The sequence below is a fragment of the Artemia sp. Qi Xiang Cuo genome, chromosome 3 (genome assembly GCF_049724085.1).
Source record: "Artemia sp. Qi Xiang Cuo chromosome 3, ASM4972408v1, whole genome shotgun sequence".
In the NCBI taxonomy this organism is placed as follows: domain Eukaryota; kingdom Metazoa; phylum Arthropoda; class Branchiopoda; order Anostraca; family Artemiidae; genus Artemia; species Artemia sp. Qi Xiang Cuo.
Genome location: NC_142796.1, coordinates 60,218,916 through 60,237,568, shown reverse-complemented (window position 1 = coordinate 60,237,568; position 18,653 = coordinate 60,218,916). Strand labels below are relative to the sequence as shown.

The 18,653-nt window shown below is 37.7% G+C and overlaps 1 protein-coding gene across 1 annotated transcript in view; it reads left to right on the top strand.

Moving 5' to 3' along the window:
* Positions 1 to 18,653, top strand: part of LOC148954356 (unconventional myosin IC-like) — a 63,691-nt gene continuing 45,038 nt past the window's right edge. Inside the window, exon 1 of the mRNA XM_089086246.1 lies at positions 1 to 141. Within this exon, the coding sequence (XP_088942372.1) occupies positions 16 to 141 (126 nt within the window). The 5' untranslated portion in view covers positions 1 to 15. The remainder of the gene's footprint in view (positions 142 to 18,653) is intronic.

Genomic DNA, 18,653 nt, shown 5'->3' with positions numbered 1-18,653 from the left:
GGTTCTTGATTAGCCATGGAAAGCGACTTGGCTCAGAGGGATGTCATTGGTGTTCAAGACGCTGTTTTATTAGAAGATATTCACTCAGAAAGTATTTTCATCGATAACTTGGAAAAACGCTTCAAGGAGAATCTTATTTACGTATGTCTTTTTTATCCTTTTTATAGTAAGATTTATCGCAAGAGAATTTGAGTTGATACACCGCTCTTGGTAAATATTAAATAAAAAAACAAGTTTTTTAAACTGAAAGTAAGGAGCGACATTAAAACTTAAAACGAACAGAAATTATTCCGTATATGTTTTTTATTTTTATTGTTTTAAAAAATAAAGTTGTGAGACAGAGTCAAACTTTAGCGTAAAGAGCAAGGCGTTGAGGAGGAGACAGCCCCTTTCATATACGGAATAATTTCTGTTCGTTTTAAGTTTTAATGTCGCTCCTTACTTTCGGTTTAAAAAACTTGTTTTTTTTTTATTTAATTTCTGATCGTTTTTTAGTTAATGCAGCTTTTATTTTCGCTCGCCGTCATTGAATAAGTAAACAAAAATTGCATAAAAATTTTACTTTTCTTTTGCTAAATGGCTGTCTCTAAATTTTGTTCTGGCGTAATTTACAAATTAACTTACGTAACGAACTTCTATAGTCGCATATTTTCTTCTGGAAAAAAATACAAAGTTGCAGATTTTTGCAGATATGAGCTTGAAACCTATGTTATAGGGTTTTCTGATACGCTGAATCTGACAGTGATTTTCATTAATTTTTTTTCACTTTTAGGGGATGTTTCCCCCTCTTTAAAAAATCAGGTAAGTTTTCTCAGGCTCGTAGCCTTTGATGAGTAATACTAAACTTAACAAAATTTGTATATTTAGAATCAGCATTATAAGCCCATTCTTTTGATACATTTATTGACATCAAAGTTCCGTTTTTAAAAGTTTCTCTTGCTATTAAGCCGTATCGCTTGTTTTTTTTTTGTTGTTTTTTTTTATTACGTTTATGTTATTACGTATATGATGGGGTTTTCCCCTTAGTCAATACCACGCTCTTTACGTTAAAAGTTAAAAAAAAAATTTAATTCACACACCCCTGAATCACAAAGGCCGTTTAATTAGAATAGATAGCTTTTTTGAAAGCACTAAAAAAACTGTAGCGTAAAGAGCGAGGTATTGACTTGGGGGAGAAACCCCTCATATACGTAATAATTTCTGTTCATTTTAAGTTCTAATGTTGCTTCTTACTTTCAGTTGAAAAAACTTGTTTTTTCAACTGAAAGTAACTGAACAAAAATTTAATTTCTGATCGTTTTTTAAATAATGCTTGGAAATCCGGCGCCCCCTTCATAGAAATGTCCCTTACCCCAAAGAAACATCCTCCACGGAAAGATTATCCCAATTAACCCCCTCCTCCAGCCCCCTCCCCCCCCCACCAAAAAAAATTATTACAGAAAATGTCTGTATACTTACCAAAAAACAAAAAAAAATTCAATCAATGGGCAAATTTAAAAACATGCAGCCCATCCCCTGGGAACAGTGGGGGATTAATTCATCGTAAAAGACATATTTATTAGATTTTCGACTATGCTAAACAAAATGGGTATCTGAAAATTTTGATTGGGTGACTTTGAGAAAAAATGAGCGTGGGAAGGGGCCTAGTTTCCCTCCATTTTTTTAGTCACTTAAAAAGAGCATTAAAAATTTTAATTTTCTTTACAATGAGCCCTCCTACGATGTTCTAGGACCACTGGGTTAATATGATTACCTCTGGGAAAAAAAAAAAAAAATAAAATAAATAAACACGCACCCGTGATCTTTCTTCTGGCAAAAAATGCAAAATTCAACATTTTTGTAGATAGGAGCTTGAAACCTCTACAGTAGGGTTCTCTGATACGCTGAATATGATGGTGTGAATTTCATTAAGTTTTCTATAACTTTTAGGGGGTCTTTCCCCCTTTTTTCAAAAATCAGCCAAATTTTCTCAGGCGCTTAACTTTTGATGGGTAAGATTAAACTTCATGAAACTTATATATTTGAAATCAGAATTAAAATTTGATTCTTTTGATGTATCTATTGGTACTAAAATTCCGGTTTTTAGAGTTTCGGTTACCATTGAGCCGGGTCGCTCCTTACTTACAGTTCGTTACCACGAACTGTTTGATTTAACCTCATTATTTGCATGTTTAGGAAGCGCAGCTAATTATCTAAGAATTTGTTCGAGGATGGGGAAGGTTGGTAGTGGTGTATTTAGGGGGAAGGTCCAGGAGGGCCTTTGCTGGTATTATATGCTGGTATTAGTACCACAAGTGTAAAGAAATGATAGCAGCGCGAAGTGTCCTGAGAGGAAAATTTGTAGGAGGCGCTATTAGCGCTGGTTGTGACTATTTCCTCAACTATTAGAACTAAAGTTTTCAGCTGCATTTCTAGGCAGTTGGAGTAGGATTTTTTGGAGTTTAGACAGAATTTTTGTGTACTTTAAAGTAGCTGAAATCAAGTCTCCAGAATTAGACAGGAGAGGACAGCTTGAACGGGCCCTCACATATCTCTACGGACCGAGATATTATAGTGGATATCGATGATGTTTCAAGCAACTCTGGCATGAAATTGCGACATAATTGAATATAAGAACCATTAGCAGGTTCTCAGCAATAAGCTCAGCAATGACCTTACATACGAATACTCATAGAGAAAGAGACAATGACAATCACAGGATAAATGATAAAGATCATCCAGTACTTACACTGATTTGTACTTGCTGCGGGATCAGACGTGGACGCCTCATCCGGCATCTAAAAGATTCCATATGGTTGACTCACATGTGTCGTGATCTTGCACCAGCTCTTCAGCCACCCGGAGCCTGCAGCTCTCCCACCTTTTGCCAAACTTTCAAAGTCCACCAGTGGTATCGAAATCGTTTGTGACACCAATTCTTCAATTGACTGCCAGGACATCTGTACCAAACTAGCAAAGGAGCCGCAAGAAGCACATGCTTGATGATGCGGTTATTGGGTCTTCTCAGGACATGGCCAAGTCACCGCAGTCTTCTCAAAGATCCTCCAGATCCATTGATGGCGCATAGGGCGTCGAATTGGCGTTTTAGTACCTTGTTTTTTTTTTTACAGGGATACATATCAGACCTTTCGCCCAACCTTGCGGCAGCGAGAATCGAACCCTGGGCCCCGTAATGCCAAGCAGAACATCGATCCTCTGTGCTACCACAGTGTTTGATAATAACAGACTAGATTACTATTAATTTTTTTGAACTTCCTGTTGCTTTTGGCTGAGGATTTACGACAGCATTTAAAAAAAAAATTATACGACCGCACTCAGGACAATTGTATGGTTTACGGTGATTTATTCCAAAGTGGGTGTTAAATTTTTTGTCAGGAATTGGGATGTTAATTTTTTAAAAGCGTTAGAGCTGAAAATGGTGTCATTTTAGTTTATATTAAAGGATATAGTACCAATGATCAAGTAAATATTACCCCCCATTCTTTTTTGGGAGAGTGGGGGTCGGGGGTAGAAAAAATGAAAGAAAGCACTGTCCGAGAAGCTTTTCATTTACTCTACTGCTAAAGATTTTGCGGTTGGTAGAAATTGGCTTTGAAGTTGGAGGCAGGAGTATAATTAACTATGCATAGAATTAGTGTTAATAAGAAAACTCAAACCCCGAAAGGGAAAACGCCTTTCTGGAAAGTATTCTAAGTGTTGCAGTATTCAGGAGTTCTGTAACAGTTATGTACATGCTTCGATTTCAATATAATGCACTCCAAATATTTTCAATAAATAGTTCGAGCGGTAAAAACTACTTTGATTGATGCCACTCCGAGAGGAAACACTACTTTTAATGAATATCCTGAGTGGTGCGATATTAGAAAACGGGAGCCCCAGTTTGGTAACTATAGATTAAAAGCCGAAGTGGATGTAAAACATTCTAAACTTAAAAGAGTTCCAAACTCTAAACTTAAACATTCCAAAAGGGAAAGTTGAACAATCTTCACACTAGGACTCCAAATTAGAAGCCAGCATATATCAACCACCGGATAGAAGTAGACTTGTCAGGAAATTAAAACTACCAGTGCCACATGCCGTATAGCGTTACAACAGTACTACAAGTAGCGCCACCACCGGTATGAAACAAAAAATATACATAATTGTGCATGGTAAGGTCATGTGATTTTATACTCCTCAGATACCACGTTGAGTCAATTCTTATCAGCTTCCTATGAGTGTTGAATGCGAGACGGAAATAGTCGGAGTTAATGATCTATCGACTCCTCAGCCCTAGATTTAACTCGGCCGTAAATCTAATCTAGACGCTAAAAATACTGATCCAGAATTTCTCTTATTTGCTAAAAGGTCATGTACTTTATCTTCTATTGATGAATATATCTATATCTATAGATGATAGATCTTTATCTATATCTATAGATGAACAGTTTGAAGGGCGGTGAAGGGTGTGAACATGACTTCGTCTTCCAAAGAAAGCAGACATTGTAATTTAACGGAAGTTAAGGCGTAAAAGGAAATATGCAATAGTAGTAGGATGTATGGGCTATTGCTTCAGCGTACTCGCAAGACAACCTGTTATACAAGAAAACAAAAGGTATCTTGCGTAAGTTATGACTGGTCACAACCTTCTAAGGATGGAAAAAATTGCGAAAAAGCTATACACGCGCAATAATTATGTTGTGCGTCGGAGTTCAAGGAATTATAGGAAACGCACCAGTGCTGTACCAATTAGTGTCATTTAGACTAAGATGCAAGCAGATCTTCAAAAAGCGACAGGAAGAATTTTTCAGGGGATTCATGACTCTCCCCTTGGTACTGAGGTCAACAGTTAAGTTTATGTAATTTTTTTGTATACAGTGTGACATTAAAGTTATTTGCTATATTACTAATAGTTTAATGTTTAAATATTGCTTGTTTCTTTATTAAAGAAATCTGCTGCTTATATAATATAAATGTTTTTACTTTTGTAACTTTAATAAATCAAATAATATTAACATTTTGATTACTAAATTATCAGTATATGTATATTAAACTGACAATGCACATTCATTTGTATTTTTTCAGTAAAGTGCAAGTTTTGTTCTGGCCTTGGGAAGGCATAGGGGTTTTGCGTCAGACTTATGTTAATTTCTGCTGTTTTGAGTTTGACTCGGTTATTTATTGTAATTTCTATTCGTTTTGGGTTTCATTTATTTATCGATGCTGATTTGTGGTGGTTTCACGCTCGGTAGATTATTTGATTTTATTTTTGCTCATTTCTTGTTTAATGGGATTCTTTACTTCTCTTTGAAAAACTTATTTTGTGAAAAAGTTTTTTTTAATTAATTTCTGTTCGTTTTATATTGACAGTGTCTTTTCAGGGAAAAAGAAAATAATACTTCAGATCTTTTTGTTTTTTTAAGACTTTATAGTTTGGCCTGCTATTTGTATGCTGGAGAAAAATTTTCAGCAGTTTTTAACAACATACACCCTTTTAAAAATATGGACACACATAGTACTGTTTAATTTAGTTTCATACTTCCTCTAGTTGACCTGATTTGGAAAACTTGATACCATTCGCTAAAAAATCTGTTTACTTTCTTTGATAGCTTGGATACATTTACGTTATTTTGATTTGGTTAAATTTTAAGAGCAGAAGTAGCCCCGAAAGTTTGAAAATAATACCCTCAGTCGTTGTTAGGATACTGCTGAGATTCCTTATTGGGAATTAGCATTTACACATTGCATTTTGGTTTAATCTTAAGGCAACATTTAGTTTTTAAACATAATAGGCAAATGAGAGGGTCGGCTTGGGAGTGGGAGGAGGATTTGTTACCCTCCAATCACTTTCGACTATTAAAAAGGGCATCAGCCCCTCGAATTTTCAATCGAATGAGCCCTTTTCAAGGTTCCCACGACAACTCTTTCGATACGAAGTGCCCTGGTCTAAACAACAAAAACAACAAAAAATAATACATTATACCCACATCGATCTCCACAGCTTTCCAATCATTTTCGACTGTAAAAAGGGCACTAGGCCTTTCGATTTCTAATCGAATGAGGCCTTTTTTGAAACGACAACGGTTTCTATAAACACCTTACATGCCCCCAGCGCATAAATTACAACCCTTACCCTAAGGTCTGTTAGGGTGGTTGCCATCCTCTAAGACCGAATTTCCAGAACTTTCAACTACCTTAAACAAAATGGCTATCTCAAAATTTTGATTGGATGTGTTCTGGGAAATGGTGGGCTTGAGAGGAGAGGTAGTCGCTATCCAATCACTTTCAACTATTAAAAATGGCCCTAGCCCTTTCAATTTCCAATCAAATGAGCCCTTTTGAAGTTTCTACGACAAAACTTCCAACAAAAATCTTATATGCTCCCAGGGCATAGCTTGCAACCCTTGCCCTGAGTGCGGGGAGGAGGGTGTAAGACCTAATTTCCAGAACTTTCAACTACGTTAAACAAAATGGCTATCTCAAAATTTTGATTGGATGTGTTTGGGGAAATGGTGGGCGTGAGAGGGGCAGTAGTCGCTATCACATCACTTTGAACTATAAAAAATGGCCCTAGCATTTTCAATTTCCAATCAAATGAGCCCTTCTGAAGTTTCTACGACAAAACTTTCAATAAAAATCTTATATGCACCCAGGGCATAACTTACAACCCTTGCACTGAGGGCTCTGAGGGGGTTATCATCCTAAAAGACCTAATTTCCAGAACTTTCTACTACGTTGAACAAAATGGCTATCAGAAAATTTTAATTGGATATGTTTGGAGGAATGGTGGGCGTGAGAAAGGGGTTAGCTACCCTCCATCACTTTCGACTATTACAAAGGGCACTAGCCCTCTTAATTTCCAATTGAATGAGCCCGCTTTGAAGTTTTACGACTACTCTATCTATGAAAAGCTTATATGCCCCCAGGGCAGAACTTACAACCTTTGCCCTTGGGGCTCTGGGGGTTTGTCATCCTTAAATACATAATTTCCAGAACTTTCAACTATGTTGAACAAAATGACTATCTCTAAATTTTGATTGAATGTGTTTGGGAAAATGGTGGGCGTAAGAGGGGGGTTAATTACTCACCACTCACTTTCGACTATTTAAAAGGGTAATTTCAATTTCCAATCAAATGCGCCATTTTTGAAATTTCTATAACAATTTTCTATATAAACTACTAAAAAGAGCCCTTCTGTAGTTTCTACGACAAAACTTTAAATAAAAATCTTATATGCCCCCAGGGCATAACTTACAACCCTTGCACTGAGGCCTCTGAGGGGGTTATCATCCTAAAAGACCTAATTTGCCCTCTAATCACTTTCCACGATTAAAAAGGGCACTAGCCCTTTGAATTTCCAATCGAATGAGCCTTTTTTGAAGTTTCTACGATAACGCCTTCTATAAAAAACCTTATATGCCCCCAGGGCATAATCTACAACCCTTAACCTAAGGGCTGTGGGGGACTGTCCTCCTCAAAAACATAATTTCTATCTGGAAATCAACTACGCTGAACAAAATGGCTATTTCAAAATTTTGATTGGATGTGTTTCGGGAAATGGTGGGCGTGGAAGGGGTGTTAGTCGCCTTCCAATCACTTTCAACTATTAAAAAGGGCAATTGCCACTCCAATTTCCAATCGAATGAGCCCTTTTAGAAGTTTCTACGACAACTTCTTCGATACGAAGTGCCCTGGTCTAAAGGAAAAAATTAATAAATACGTAATACATTGTGCCAACATCGTTCTTATATGCCCCCAGGGCATAACTTGAAATCCTTGCCCTGAGGGTTGTGGGGTAGTGTCCTCCTCAAAAACATATTTTCTATCTGGAAATCTACTACGCTGAACAAAATGGCTATCTCAAAATGTTGATTGGATGTGTTTGGGGGAATGATGGGCGCGGGGGGGATGGGACTAGTTGCCCTCCAATCACTTTCGACTATTAAAAAGAGCACTAGCCACTCCAATTTCCAATCGAATGAGCTCTCTTCGAAGTTTCTACGACAACTCTTTCGATACGAAGTGGCGTGGTATGGAAAAAAATAAAATAAATAAATAATACATTTTACCAACATCGTTCTTTACTTAGGCAGCGCGATCGCGCTGCCTATGATTTATACAACAACTTTCTATATAAACCTTATACGCCTCCAGGACATAACTTACAACCCTTGCACTGAGGGCTCTGAGGTAGTTATCATCCTAAAAGACCTAATTTCCAAAACTTTCAACTACGTTGAACTTCCAGAACTTTCAACAAAATGGATATCTCAAAATTTTGTTTTGGAAAATGGTGGGCGTGAGAGGGGTGTTAGTCGCTATCCAATCACTTTCAACTATTAAAACAGCCACTAGCCTTTTCAATTCCCAATTGAATGAGCCCCTTTTGAAGTTTTTACGACAACGCTTTCTATATAAACTTTATATACCCCCAGATTATAACTTCAAACCCTTTCTCTGGGGGCTCTGAAGGGGCTGCCATCTTCAAAGACCTAATTTCCAGAACTGTCGACTACGTTTAACAAAATGGATATCTCAAAATTTTGATTGGATGTGTTTGGGAAAAGGGTGGGCGTGAGAGGGGCATTAGTTGCTATCCAATCACTTTCAACTATTAACAAAGGCACTAGCTCTTTCAATTTCCAATTGAATGAGCCCTTTTGAAGTTTCTACGATAGCGCTTTCAATAAAAACTTTACATGCCCCCAGGGCAAAACTTACAACCCTTGCTCTTAGGCCTGTGGAGGGAGGGTTCGTCATCCTTAAAGACCTAATTTCCAAAACTTTCAACTGCGTTGAATAAAATGGCTATCTCAAAATTTTGATTGGATGTGTTTGGGGAAAAGGTGGGTATGAGAGGGGGGTTTATTGCCCCCAAATCACTTTCAAGACTATTAAAAAGGGCACTAGTCCTTTGAGTTTCGAATTGAATGAGCCATTTTTCAAGTTTCTACGACGAAGATTTCGATAAAAACCTTATATGCCCGCAGGGCATAACTTATAACCCTTGCCCTGAAGACTTTGGGAGGAGTGTCCTGCTCAAAGGTATAGTTTCCTGAACTTTGAACGTCGTGGGACAAATTGGCTATCTCAAATTTTTATTGGATGTGTTTGGGGAAATGGTGGGCTTGGAAGGGGTGTTAGTTACCTTCCAATCACTTTCGACTATTAAAAAGGGCACTAGCCATTTCAATTTCCAATCGAATGAGCCCTTTTTGAAGTTTCTACTACAACGTGTTCTATAAAAACCTTACATGCCCCCAGGTTATAACTTACAACCCTTGCCCCGAGGGTTGTGGGGGAGTGTCCTACTCGAAAACATATTTTCTATCTGGAAATCAACTACGCTGAACAAAATGGCTATCTCAAAATTTTGATTGGATGTGTTTGGGGAATGATGGGCGTGGGGGGTTATTTGCCCTCCAATCACTTTTTACTATTAAACAGGGCACTAGCCCTTTGAATTTCCAATCAAATGAGCCTTTATTGAAGTGTCTACGACAACGCCTTCTATAAAAACCTTATATGCCCCCAGGGCATAACTTACAACCCTTGCCCTGAAGGCTATGGGAGAGTGTCCTCCTCAAAAACAAAGTTTCTATCTGGAAATCAACTACGCTGAACAAAATGGCTATCTCAAATTTTGAGATAGCCATTAACGAAAGCTTTCTCCGGTTTCGCAATACAAAGACTGAGTCAAAAGACACCAAAATTCCTCCGAAAAACAAACGTTATCACAACTATCGAGTCCCTCTCCATGGCCGATTCAGACCAGTTTCTATTTTGTGGCACAGGGGGTCATAAGGATAGACACTAACCAAGGTAGTTCTTGGTTTTAATTCAACATATAAAACATTTTTATTAGTAAAACAGAACATGAGTTTATACTCAAAATATTTGTGTAATAGGAGAGGAATTTCTTACCCTCCCAGCATGCATATTGCACAATTATTCATAACATCTTTTTGGGAATTTGTGTAATGTTTGCTAATGATTATACTTTCTGCAATAGAGATATCCAGGACACTATTGCGATATGAAAATTCACTTTTTGATTTGATTTTTAGTACCTTAAAAGACTGTTCCACGAGTCTTTCTTTTGTTCATTTTTGTGCCGCTAAATGGTTAATTCAAATGATGAAAAGATGAAAAACCGTATTATGTAAATTTTGCAACCTTTTTCGTTTTAAACTTTATTGTTTGTCTAAACTTTGATAACATAGACCATTATGCGTTTTTAAAATGCATTGATGCACTTCAGAAATGTTTCTCCTAGGTTTCCTACATATGAAACATATACACATTTTTAACAAATTTATGTATATTTATATAAATATCTACTTTTATTCTAGGCCTGGTGTTTAGTAGGGCAGATAATTATCTGTATTTTAATGGTTTAGCTGCGGTAAATCCAGTATTTGGGTATGGATAATACCTTTCATATGTTTATATTTTATGAGTTACATAAGGTCATAACAGCTTGGCCGTATAGACCGTCATTACATAAGGTCATAATGCCTAGGCCGTATAGACCATCAATACATATGGTCATAACGCCTAGGGCGTACAGGCCGTCATTACATAAGGTCATAACGCCTAGGGCGTATAGGCCGTCATAACATGAGGTCATAACGCCTAGGGCGTACAGGCCGTTATTACATAAGGTCATAACGCCTAGGGCGTATAGTACGTCATTACATAAGGTCATAACGCCTAGGGCGTACAGGCCGTCATTACATAAGGTCATAACGCCTAGGGCGTATAGGCCGTCATAACATAAGGTCATAACGCCTAGGGCGTACAGGCTGTCATTACATAAGGTCATAACGCCTAGGGCGTAGAGGCCGTCATTACATCAGGTCATAAAGCCTAGGGCGTATAGGCCGTCATTACATAAGGTTATAACGCCTAGGGCGTACAGACTACCATTACACAAGGTTATAGGCCTTCTGGCAAGGGATAAGTTGGTCTGGAGATTGCAGCTAAGATTAGGCCCAGCATCTAATAACAAAGATTTTATAATTGGTTAAAATTAGGCACCGATCCCGGAACGGATGACATGGTCAATTTGGCAGAGTCGCAGGACCTTGTATACGAAGTACTGGGTGACACCATTTGCCCCAGGCCTACCATTACCGTCCAACAGCCTCGCTCGGCGGCAGAGCTAGTTTTGGAAATTGAGACATTCAAGAGAAAGCCGCTTATCACGTTACCTTTCTTCCCAATGCTGAAAAACTTCATCAAGCAGCGCTCAGAAGAACTGCAGTCAACAACAAAGAATAAGCCACTCTCAAAACGTGATAATTTCTTTGATCCTCCTGACATACCGGGCCGAGCGAAAGCACGGACTTTCACTCTTTGAGAAGTTTCCCCCTTTTTCTCAGTTTTTACACCTTTTTAGATATTGGCAGCTGGCAACCCTGATAGTACGCAGAAATCATGAAACAGAATATTACAGAAGTGAATTTTTGTGTCTTATTTGTAATTATTTGTATTTTAATCATTTGGGTGTATTAAACCCAATATTTATGGTATGGTATATTACTCATTACATAAAGGATATACTGGCCGTCATTATATAAGGTCATAACGCCTTGGGTGTACAGGCCGTCATTACATAAAGTCATAACGCCTAGGGCGTATAGGCCGTCATAACATAAGGTCATAACGCCTAGGGCGTACAGTCTGTCATTACATAAGGTCATAACGCCGAGGGCGTATAGGCCGTCATAACATCAGGTCATAAAGCCTAGGGCGTATAGGCCGTCATTACATAAGGTTATAACGCCTAGGGCGTACAGACCACCATTACACAAGGTTGTAGGCCTTCTGGCAAGGGATAAGTTGGTCTGGAGATTGCATCTCAGATTAGGCCCAGCATCTAATAACAAAGATTTTATAGTTGGTTAAAATTAGGCACCGATCCCGGAACGGATGGCATGGTCAATTTGGCAGAGTCGCAGGACCTTGTATACGAAGTACTGGGTGACACCATTTGCCCCAGGCCTACCATTACCGTCCAACAGCCTCGCTCGGCAGCAGAGCTGGTTTTGGCAATTGAGCCATTCAAGAGAAAGCCGCTTATCACGTTACCTTTCTTCCCAATGCTGAAAAACTTCATCAAGCAGCGCTCAGAAGAACTGCAGTCAACAACAAAGAATAAGCCACTCTCAGAACATGATAATTTCTTTGATCCTCCCGACATACCGGGCCGAGCGAAAGCACGGACTTTCACTCTTTGAGAAGTTTCCCCCTTTTTCTCAGTTTTTACACCTTTTTAGATATTGGCAGCTGGCAACCCTGATAGTACGCAGAAATCATGAAACAGAATATTACAGAAGTGAATTTTTGTGTCTTATTTGTAATTATTTGTATTTTAATCATTTGGGTGTATTAAACCCAATATTTATGGTATGGTATATAACTCATTACATAAAGAATATACTGGCCGTCATTATATAAGGTAATAACGCCTTGGGCGTACAGACTGGTATTACATAAGGTATTAACACCTTGGGTGTACAGGCCACCTTTACATAAGGTCATAACACCTTGGGAGTACAGACCCTCATTACATAAGTTCATAATGCTTTGGAATTACAGACCGCCATTATATAAGGTCACGACGCCTTGGACGTACGTACCGTCATTGCATAGTATTGTAACGACTACAGCGCTAACCTATAGGTCTGGTCTGGCATGTAGTAAGTTTTTCTGGTGATTAGAGTTGAATTTACTTCCAGCGTCCAATTACAATTATGATATGCAGGCTGGATAACAGTATATACTTATAATATTGAAGAAAATATCGTTTCAAAACGTAGTACTTCTTTGACTCTTTCGACATCCCGGACCGAGCGAGAGCTTACAAATGTCAAGACGCATTTTCAGCTTCACAGGCACCACGCACAAACCCGAAGTTCACTTTGTTACCATCAACTGGATAAGTAGAGGACAGACAGCTCATATCAGTTGACAGAAAGTTATTCTTGGCCTTAAAGTGTTCTTTGTGAGTGACTCTAAGCTAACTATCATACAGTGACATCACGTAAGGTACTGTCATAAAGATGTTAAAGGTAGAGAACGTCCATTCTGACGCTAACCCATGAACTGATAAAGTTCTTGGATTCTGTTAATAGGTGTCAGCAGCATCTTTCAAATATTCTTTCTAGACCATACTCAAAATTATTATCTCTGGAAAGTATTTCATGTTTTCCGCCGATTTTAAGGACGTAACTCACAGAATGAGGTTAGGGTTTACTTTCAAAAACAAAATCTATCAGTTCAAAGTGCCATCGTGAGCTATGGCCATCTTCAAACCATCCAATTGCATGCTTACATGAACTTCTTCTGCACATTACCAAAAGTCATTAGTACAGAACAATGTAAAGACCATTATGATTCTCCAGCTCAGACTTGGGTTCATACTGAGTGAGAAATCAGATAATTCTCCTGCACAGACTTGGGTTCATGCGGAGCGAGAAATCAGAATTGCAACCTATGCGACGGATCATATTTCTCGGGTTTTTCTGGTAGACCAGGTGGTAAAGAGGGTGTACCTAACCCCGGAAAAGATTCAGAACTAGATACATGCAATCAAGGCAGCTCTGGAAAAATCGCATGCCTCAATAAGGCAACTGATGAAGCTGATTAGACTCCTCAATGTGTGTTCAAGAGCAATTCCTTTCAACAGACTACATCTCAGGAAATGTCAGTTACTAATGCTCAGATTGTGGGGACAAGTCTTGGAGCAACATAGATTTAAACATCCTAATTACGACAAAGATGAAAGAGGCATTTTCACAGTGGCTAAACAAAGATTGGCTGAGTCAAGGCCTTCCTCTCAAGCCCCTATTGTTTCCAAAACAATATTCACCGACAGCTCAACCTACGGGCGGGGTGGCTATCTAGAGGACCCACATCAAGACACTTCGGGATCTTGGTCTCCAGATTAGAAATCTCTTCATATAAATTGCGTCGAGACGAGAGCCGTAGCCAACACAATCAAAACCTTTGCGGAGGAGCTAAGAAACCAGGTAGTCATGGTAGCGACGGAGAACTCGACTGTAGTCAATTACATAAACAAAGAGAGCGGAACCCGTTCTTTCTCCTTAGAGGAGGAACCCATAAAGCTCTTCGAGATTACGATGGCCCTGAACGTTCACTTGAGGGCAAGACACATCGCTGGGTCACTCAATCTAGTAGCCGGCACACTGTCACGAGAAGGAAAAGGTCTGCCCACAGAATGGAGTCTCAACGAGAGTGTCTTCAGAGCCCTGTCAAAAGAGTATGGACTGCCAGAAGTAGATCTATTCGTGATTCGATTGGACTGGATGATCGACGTATATTTCTCACCAGTTCCAGATTCTCTTGCGATCGGCGCAGATGCCCTTGTCCACGATTGGTCGAACAAACACAGTTATGCCTTCCCTCCATTTGCCCTGATCCCAAAGGTTCTGGAGAAGGTTTGAAAGTCTGTGAACCGCCAAATAATGCTAATTGCTCCGAGAGGGCCTCGCCAAGCTTGGTACACGAATCTTCTCAACCTGCTAGTAGACTTGCCTATACCCCTCGGAGATTAGTCAGATCTCCTCCAGCAGGGTCGACTTCGCCACCCAGCACTAAGGAATCTTAATTTACATGGATGGAAGATATCGAGCGTTGACTTGAAAAGAGAGGTTTTTCTAAAGAATCAGCCCGTGCTATTGCCCGGTCCAGCGACGATCTACCGTTGAATTGTTCAATGGAAAACGGCAAGTGTTCGTAGGTTGGTATAGTGAAAGGAAGATTAATCCTCTCGCAACTAGTACTCAGACAGTTGCAGAATTCATGATATATCTAAAGACTGGTCGAAACCTCGCACCATCAACGATAGAAGGTTATAAAGCAGCAATATGCGGAACGCTAGCTCTAGCTACAGGAACAGATATCAGCAAAGATACTTGTTTGACGAAAATGATACAGAATTTTGGCACGAGTCACCTCGGACACAACATGATATTCCTGCCTAGGGTCGTGGCCTTGTTCTAAGGTGTTTTAGAACTTCACGATTTCTTGACTTGTCGAATATTGATATGAAGGATGTTTCTCTTAAGACGGTATTCATTACTGCCATCGCATCTGGTCGTCGAAGGAGTAAAATACATGCCTTGTCTTTCAGTACAGCACAAGTTTCGGATAATTCAGTAACTCGAGTTTCTCCCTTCGTTTAGACCCAAAACCGTGAAGCCTCATGAGATACCTTCTCCTATCCTTCTTCCCGCGCTAGATGTAGATCCAGCTTTGTGTCCAGTGAGGATACTACCGGCCTACGCACAGCGAACAGCTAACGTGGCGGTCAGAAAAGGGAGAAAAAGGTTCTTCATTCCTTTTTCTAAAACAGCACCACGAGAGGTGGCAGCTGGGACCATTTCTTCTCGGATAAGGCAGGCCATAACTATGGCATATGAGGCAGAAAAAGAAGAGTGTAGAAAAAGGAAAGCACATGACACAAGATCCATGACGACGTCATGGGCGCGATCAAAATCAGTACCACTTGCAGATATAATGAGTATTGCTGTCTGGTCTTCGGAATCTACTCCTGGACAACACTATCTTCATAAAATAGAAGATCGAACCGATGCTCTACATTTCGTTGCGGTTCAGACAGTTTTATAGTTTATACATTTGAATATTTGAGTTTGAAACTAATATTTTATATTAGTTGATTTATGAACCCACCGCCAAATCGGTTGGAATCCAAGCTTTCGTTAATAGATGTACCAACGTATGAGGTAATGGCGACACCAAACCGAACTTTCGAATGAGTTCAGTTTGGCTAGACGATACTTACATACGTTGGTGTATAGAGTCCCTCCCTTCCGCTCATAGAGAGTTAAGGAATTATAAGGGATTTAGTTCAAAATAGAAACTGGTCTGAATCGGCCATGGAGAGGGACTGGATAGTTGTGGAAACTTTTGTTTTTTGGAGGAATTTTTGTGTCTTTGACCCCGTCTTTATATTGCAAAACCGGAGAAAGCTTTCGTTAATAGATGTACCAACGTATGAGGTAAGTATCGGCTAGCCAAACTGAACTTTCATTCGAAAGTTCGGTTTTTTGAAATTTCTACGACAACTTCTTCGATACGAAGTGCCCTGCTCTAAAGAAAAAAAAATAATGCATCGTGCCAACATCGTTCTTATATGCCCTCAGGGCATAACTTAAAACCCATGCCCCGAGGGTTGTGGGGGAGTGTCCTCCTCTAAAACATATTTTCTATCTCGAAATCACCTACGCTGAACAAAATGGCTATCTCAAAATTTTGATTGGATGTGTTTGGGGGAATGATGGGCGTTTCTAGTTGCCCTCCATTCACTTTCGACTATTGAAAAGGGCACTAGCCACTCCAATTTCCAATCGAATGAGCCCTTTTCGAAGTTTCTACAATTCCTTCGATACGAAGTGCCCGGGTATGGAGAAAAAATAAAATAATAAATAATACATTGTGCCAACATCGTTCTTTACTTAGGCAGCGCATATTTTCTATGGCGGTATTTTCCGTGGGGGGGGGGGGTATTTTCCGGGGGTATTTTTCGGGAGGGTATTTTCAGGGGGGTATAATCAATCAATCAAGAAACTTAAGGTTTTTGCATGCACAAGAAGCTTAGCTTGTAAAGGGCCAACAAAACAAAATAAAACACTTTTATAAAGCATTTAAAAAAGCACATGCAATAAAGCACATACAAGCACATAATATATATAAGCACATAAAAAAAGGAATATATATATATATATATATATATATATATATATATATATATATATATATATATATATATATATATATATATATATATATATATATATATATATATATATATATATATATATATATATATATATATATATATATATATATATATATATATATATATATATATATATATATATATATATATATATATATATATATATATATATATATATATATATATATATATATATATATATATATATATATATATATATATATATATATATATATATATATATATATATATATATATATATATATATATATATATATATATATGTAAATTGTTATAAATTATTAAAAAAAATTATTTTGAAACCTTAAATATACACCCTATGTTCATCTCGTTCACCCCTGTTCATCTTGGACCACAATGGAACTATATATTTTAACTAGATACAGCTCACTAAGCGGCTCCTTTGTGATCGTTTTTTATCTGATTAATTAAAAAAAACTTTCCGAAAAATAAGTTTTTCAAAGAAAAGTAAAGGCCATTTTAAACTTAAGCCCAGGAGATACAAATACCTGTTAAAATTCAAACTCAAAACGACCAGAAATTACTATTAAAGAATAAATGAAACCCAAAACGAACAGAAATGAAATAAACAATCGTAGCAAAAAACATACAACAAGTAATAATATAAATGAATAAATAGATCTTAAAGCGAGTAATGCCTCAATTGAATATGAAAATCAAGCTTAAAACGAAAACAAATATTTTGCTATTAAAGTATAAATGAAACTTAAAACGAACAGAAATTAAATAAACAATCAATGCGAACAAACATTCAGTATATATTAATGTAAATGAATAAATAAATCTTATAACGAGTGAAACTTAAATTGAATATGTAAATCAAGTTTGAATCGAATAAAAATAACTAGAAACAAGAGTTTGGGTATCGTCTCACTGCAGAAGCCTAAAACCTACTGCGTCATTGGCGCTTTACTGAAAACAATTCTTTGAAATATTTTCACTTTTGTAACTTTAAGAAATCAAAATTCAATTAAGATTTTAGGGAATAAATATCAGCATATGTATATTAAATTGACAATGGACATTTTTTTTCAGTAAACTCATTTGAATTTTTTTCAGTAAAGTACAAATTATATTCTGGCTTTTAGAAAGCATAGGGATTTTGAACCCTACTCACATTAATTTATGCTCGTTTTGAGTTTGACTCTAATATTTATTTTAATTTTTGTTCGTTTTGGGTTTCATTTGTTTATTGATACTGATTTGGGGTAGTTGTATGCTTTGTAGATTATATGATAGTCCGGACGCCAGGTGTTGAAAATGTCAACCATACCACGACGGAATGGGGCTGCTACGAGAATTATCCTACCCTCCACCCCCTAAATTGACCATGCGGATTCAAAATACCAATGGCACTTGCTTGCCAGTGGTGGAACACTCCGGAACTTGACATTTTATTATATTTTGGTGTTTCATGCAAGAAAATGCATGTTCCACAAAGTTTGAGGTGCAGTTTTCCGCTCAAATAGAAATGCCTAGAAGCCATAGAATGTTTTCATAACAAACTAACACGATTAGTTACAAAAAATGGCAGAGTAAAAAAAAATGGCAAATCTATATGAGTCTTGAACAGTCTTTTAAAGTATAAACAAAATCAAATTGAATATTAGATATATAATGATATTAATTGTTGAAAGATCCATCAGTTCAAGATTTTTTTTTACTGTAATTTTTATTTTCATTTTCAATGCTGTAAGAACTGGAAAATAATAAATTTGTAATATACGAGTAATTCGTTTTCAGTGAAGCACCAATGACGCAGAAGGCTTTAGGTTTTTACAAATAAAGAAGGGGGCAGTATCCAAATTTTGCTTGTAGTGAAACTATATTTGTCTTGACCAAT